This window comes from Lynx rufus, unplaced genomic scaffold, assembly GCF_022079265.1.
Source record: "Lynx rufus isolate CCGP_SWC_20201006 ecotype Redwood Valley unplaced genomic scaffold, mLynRuf1.p SCAF_15, whole genome shotgun sequence".
Taxonomy (NCBI): Eukaryota; Metazoa; Chordata; class Mammalia; order Carnivora; family Felidae; genus Lynx; species Lynx rufus.
In genome coordinates this window covers 31916297-31922296 of record NW_025814829.1, presented here as the reverse complement: position 1 = coordinate 31922296, position 6000 = coordinate 31916297, and the positions used below count along the sequence as shown (strand labels likewise).

Genomic DNA, 6000 nt, shown 5'->3' with positions numbered 1-6000 from the left:
TATTTTTGAGAAAGAGTCCTTTTTACTCTGTAATACCTTGTTTCATGATCACTGTTTCAATGATGAAGGGACTCTGAACTCATAAGCAAACCATGCCATGATTGAAGCTTTTTATGTAGAGAGGCTGGTTAGAACACAAAACCAGTATTTTGATAAATTCACTTTAAAATGTTTTTCATACCCACTTAAAACTAATTACAACAATATGATCTTCTACTCCCAAGGACTTGGACTGGATTAGGAACATTGAAAACAAACACACAGAACCACTGGGTCTGGCTGTGTGATCTACAGAAATACTTCTGAGTGTGTGTGAGGTCAATCTGTTGACCATCAATTGTGCCAGAGTTCACCAGCAGCTACAGTGTTGTTCTTTAGTATGTTTCCATTGTGAACTTATTTCTTTAAGTTTAAGTCTTTGGGATGATTTCTGCAAGATGAGTCTTTAGCATCTTGAAATTTTTCAGAGAAGAGATTAAGAAAGTCTCAATTATTCCAGAAGCCACTGGTATAAAAATCATGTTTATTTTATCAGATTGACTGCTCAAAAGCTATAAGGTACACGGTCCTCACTCGGGTAAGCTGCATTAAGTGGCCCTCAGCCCAGGGCACTTTATCCCCACACACTCAAGGGAGTCGGCTTGAATGTCAGGAAACACTGAGTTGCATAACAACAAAGGAGGGCTCAGGAAAACTGGGATTCACTTGACTGGTACACACACCCTCGTAGATAGACCCACACAGACAGATGCATAAGAATAGAATCATTTCTGTTCCTCACAAAGTACTCACAACTTCAACAAGAAAAGTCACAGGTTTATATAAATGCCCATTTTCATATCAGTTTATGAATTCAGAAGTTCTTTCAAAAAGAATAGGAGATACTGCTTTTAGCAATCAGTTTGGGATGAGAATACTTCTGACACCATAGGAATAATAATGGTGTTCTCCCTAGGTTTAAATTCCTCTTATCCATTTATGACATTTTTCTCCATCATGTACTAAATTCTACCCATCCTCACAGTAACTTACTATTATTACCAACATACTTTTAAACTAGGTGTATACATACATATACATGTACATACATATCTACTAAATTGAACCTTATGAAACTGTTAATACTTGACCTTTTCTGACCTATGAAAACAGCTTTTTTTCACATGGTTGTACCTAATAAAATATGAGCTTTAGTTGGAGGACTATATCTCCATATATATGTATAAACTATCTCTCCCTCTCTCTCTCTCTGCACACACACACACACACACACACACACACACACACAGTGCAGTACTTTCTGTTTACTTCAACAGGAAGAATGAAAATGCTTCCTCTATTCACCAGTTCTAACACAGCCTTGCAAAACTGTACTTGGTGACTACTGGTAATTTTTAATGAAAATATTTAGAGGTGTAGTAATTTCCACAAATTTTGTATTTGACCAAATAAAGTCTGGTCCAAACTGGGCTTATGGTCTTTGAAAGTACATCACCCAACTACTTAACTGGAGTAGTCTACCCTGGAAGATAGCTTTTGCAGGCTTATGGTCAGGTCTAGAATCAGCAGGCCAAATAATAAAATACCAAAGCATTTTCAAAGCTATGCTAAGCTTAGCTATGCTAAGCACCAGTAAAACAGATATGCCCCAGACCTCGCTTTCAAGAAACTTAACATCTTTCAAGAAATATAAAAATATAAATAATGAGAGAATATTCTAAGGTTTTAAGTTTCAAACTGGGATAGAGTAAAACGTAAAAAGAAGATAGCACTTGACAAGTTTCAAACTGCCTTCAAACACCAAGTGGCAAGAAGCCAAATACAAATGTGTACTAAGTTCAATGTCAGTCCATATGATAATCACAGGTGTCCTCCTCCATGGTTCTGGACCCAACAAGTCCTTCATCACCCCCAGAAACAGGGACTAGAGATCCTCTAGGTCAGTTAAATCCACGGCCACTTTCAGGAACACGGTGTCATCTTTAATGTAGGTGTTCTTGGCGCTCTCCAAAGTGGAATGAGCCACGAAGCGGGGGCAGCCAGACGCAATGTTCATCTCTCCATCAGGTCTTTTAAAGCTACTGCTATTGGGGTCAGCCTTGAAGGTCTCCATAATGTGGTTCTTTTTGCCACTCTGGTCCAAAAGCATCAGGGTCACCCTCTGCCTGAATGGCCACTGCAACAGTGAGTCAAACTCCCCTCGCATCACCACGAAGTACAGTGACAGGTGTGTCCCCTTCCCGGACCCATCCCCGTTTAGGTATGCTCTAGCACAGAGCCGGTAGCCGCACCGGCTGGTGTAGAAGGGCTGGCTGAAGATGGACACCGTGTGCCCATCGAGTGCCTCCCTCTTCTTCGTCTTATAGTCTGTCACCTTCCAGATGAGCTTTCCATTATAGCAGGCACCTTCTAGCAGTTTAAATCGCTCTTCATTTTTATTCAGCTGTGCTTTATGAATATTAATGTGGGCATCATGTTTGTTAGTCTCCCCTTCCAAAACAACTGCAAAGAAAGAAAGACAAAAAAAGATTCCATAGGCCTTAAAGTTGTCTTTAGAATTTGCCCAAAATGGAATTGTGTTATCTGAAGAGAAAAATAAAATTCTGACATCCTAAAGATGAACTGAACTCAATGTCCACCAATGGATCATTTATATGAATAATTAACTCAGTGACTCTCATGTCTTGGCAAAAGTAGCACCAAGGAAACCCAAATACATACTCTTGAACTGAAGCTCACCAAAGCATATAGAAGACACACAGCATTTGACTCATGTGCATTAGCATGGTGAGGCCCATTATTTAATAACTGGGATGCTTTTAAATAGCCAAACCCTTTCAGATTTTCCTATACTTCAAACAATGTTTCCACCACATCTCTCCCTTAGTTTTTTCATTATTTTCCACTCTTCTTAAAAACCACCACTCCCTGTGTTTGGAATGTCCTGGCCCATTTCTACCCTTTGCCTGTTCCAGCCCCTGCTCATCGCCGTCCATCATTTTCCCCCGAGTGGCCAGAATCTCATGCTGTTCTGTTTCACAAATACCAGATTCGACCATTGTTTATCCTGGACAGCTGCGACTCTCCATCTGGCCAGGTGTTTGCTTGTTCCAGAAACATATGCAGACAACAGAGTCATCCAAAGAGAAGTAAAATACGTGCCATACCTAGTCTTTGATCATTGGTTTCTAGCAGAGTAATTTTCTGCTTCACTGTATCAATCGCTTCCACCAAAGGCCTCAGATCAAATTTATTTTGTTGCTGGTTAGCCACTTGTAATAACTGACGCACTTGAGCTTCTAGCCAAGCGGACTTGTCAATGAGACTGGCAAGAGCCTTTCAGTACAACATGGATCATAATGTAAAAAAGAAAAAAAAGTTAATATCTTAGTAATTCATTGATACTGAATTTTTTCAACCCAAACATTTCACATTTAATTAATCAATTAATGCAATGAAAAATGCACAGTCTGGAAGAGAAAATTCAGTGAGGTTCACAGAGAGATGAACTACCTAGTATCTTCCTCCTCCTTCCGGTCACAGCTCCTGTTCCAAATTTTTGAACTTCTCTTCATCTGACTTCTACTCCTCCCTCAATTTCTATCCATTTGGTGCTCTAACCTATCTTTATATCTTTGTTCTCCTGTTGTCTCTCCTCTTGCCTTAATCACTTCCTTCTCAGAGGCTATTCTGATCCACGCCTGCTCTGTTAGAAGGCAGAGAATGAGCTGGAAATAGACCCATCCGTTCTGGCCTGAGCCCTACAAGTGGTCCAGAAGTGCAATGAGGTAAGGCTTGAACTTTAGATTCTCTGCCTGGGTAGAAGAGAGTAAATAAAACTAGACCCATACTTCTCTTCCACACTTGCCCCTCAGGACCTTAACTCTGACTGGTTTTGTGTTAGAAAAAGGTCAGAATTGAGATAATAACAAATAAAGATTTCCTTTTTTTCTACACACACACACACACACACACACACACACACACACAGTGTGCTGACAAAGTATGGGGAAATTACATGGCCTGCATTTTTCTGGGATAGTCCACATTTCAAAACTGCTACCCATACCACAGGTCTTAAAATCCTTTTCACCACAGGGGCGCCCAAGTGGCTTAGTCGGCTGAGCGTCCAACTTCGGCTCAGGTCATGATCTCGAGGTTCGTGAAATCAAAGCATATCCCCCCTCCCCCCATCAGGCTGACATGATGACAGTGCAGAGCCTGCTTGGGATTCTCTCTCTCTCTCTCTCTCTCTCTCTCTCTCTCTCCTTCTCTCTGCCCTTGCCCCACTCATACTGTCCTTCTCTCTCAAAAATAAACATTAAAATTTTTTTTACCATAAATTTTATAACTACAGTAAAGATACTATTCATTAGAAATTTGTTTATGGTTACTTAACATTCATGATTTGCAAGTAATTTTTGATATATTTTAGTGTTTAAAGCATTTTATTCCCAGGGCACCTGGGTGGCCCAGTGGGTTAAGAGTCCGACTTTGGCTCAGGTCATGATCTCACAGCTCATGAGTTTGAGCCTTGCATCAGGTTCTGTGCTGACAGTTCACAGCCTGGAGCCTGCTTCAGATTCTGTGTCTCCCTCTCTCTCTGCTCCTCCCCTGCTCATGCTGTTGCTCTCTCAAAAATAAACATTAAAAAAATTTTTTTAAATAAAGCATTTTATTCCCAAGGGAATTAATATTTCACTTTGTTGACTATGGATACACTCAATGAATCTTACATAAAGGAACTAATATTGGCCCAACATCAATTATAACCCTAATTGCCATAAATTATATACAGTATTATGTCAATTCTGTTAATACCTTATATTATTATAATTAAATATAACATAAATAAATATAATATTATAATTACATAATTATATTAGTTAACTTACTGACATTGTTAAATGTACTGGGGTTATGTAAAAGAAGATCTTTATTCTTATGAAATACATAGTTTAGTGTGTACAGGTACAGGGCCATAATATATACAGCTTACTCTCAAATGCTTCAGAAAGTACATACACATACAGCAACAGAGATGTAGAGAGATATGGGACAAAATACTAACAATGGGTGAATTTGGGCGGAGAATGCACAGATTTTTTTTTTTTTTTTTTTTTGAGAGAGAGAGAGAGAGCATGTGCACAAGCAGGGGAAGGGCAGAGGATCCAAAGCAGGCTCCATGCTGACAGCAGAGAACCCAATATGGGGCTCAAACTCACCAACTATGAGATCATGTCCTGAGCCGAAGTCTGACACTTAACTGACTGAGCCACCCAGGCACCCCAAGAATACATGGGTATTTTTAAGCACTATCTTATTCTTACAGCTTTTCTTTACATTTGAAATTATCTCCACTTAAGAAGTTATAAGAAAAACCCTGACTGCCAATTGAAGGCCAAATCTTGGCTATGAATAGAGAGGCCATTTCTCACCTGGATGTTTGAGAGGAAGCTTCCATTTTTGCCGAGTAGCTGTGCAAACTGCTTGAACTCCTTTTCGAATTTCTTTACTGTTTCTGCTAACTGCTGGATTTTACTTTCTTTCTGTTCTAGGCTCTTATATAAATCAGAAATCTAATAACAGAAATGGGAATGAGATCATTTAAGTGTATGTATACAAGTTAAAATAATTTAAATACAAGTCTAGAAAAATATTGCAGTAAGAAAGTGTTTCTAGAAAAATAAATATACATGTAAGTAATGAGTCACTAAATTCTACTCCTGAAAGCATTACTACACTATATGTTAACTAACTTGAATTTAAATAAATTTCAATAAATAAATAAATTAAATTTAAAAAAAGAAAAATACATACATGTATTTCTAGGAAAATATTTACAGGTAGATTTCTATATAATATTTGTAGGTGCTTCAAAAAAACCAGGTCCACAGATTTCTCATCAGTCTTTTTCATAGCTTAACCAGCTATGATGGTTCATCTAATGATAGTGACATCACTTGACAAAATTTACTGAACTAGTTCTCTTCATTCATT

General features: G+C 38.6%; 1 protein-coding gene across 1 annotated transcript in view; it reads right to left on the bottom strand.

Moving 5' to 3' along the window:
• Positions 1-506: 506 nt before the first annotated feature.
• Positions 507-6000, bottom strand: part of TRAF5 (TNF receptor associated factor 5) — a 51556-nt gene continuing 46062 nt past the window's right edge. Inside the window, exons 9-11 of the mRNA XM_047076799.1 lie at positions 5439-5579; positions 3168-3336; positions 507-2502 (exon numbers count right to left, since the gene is read on the bottom strand). Coding sequence (XP_046932755.1) covers positions 1925-2502; positions 3168-3336; positions 5439-5579 — 888 coding nt within the window. The 3' untranslated portion in view covers positions 507-1924. The remainder of the gene's footprint in view (positions 2503-3167; positions 3337-5438; positions 5580-6000) is intronic.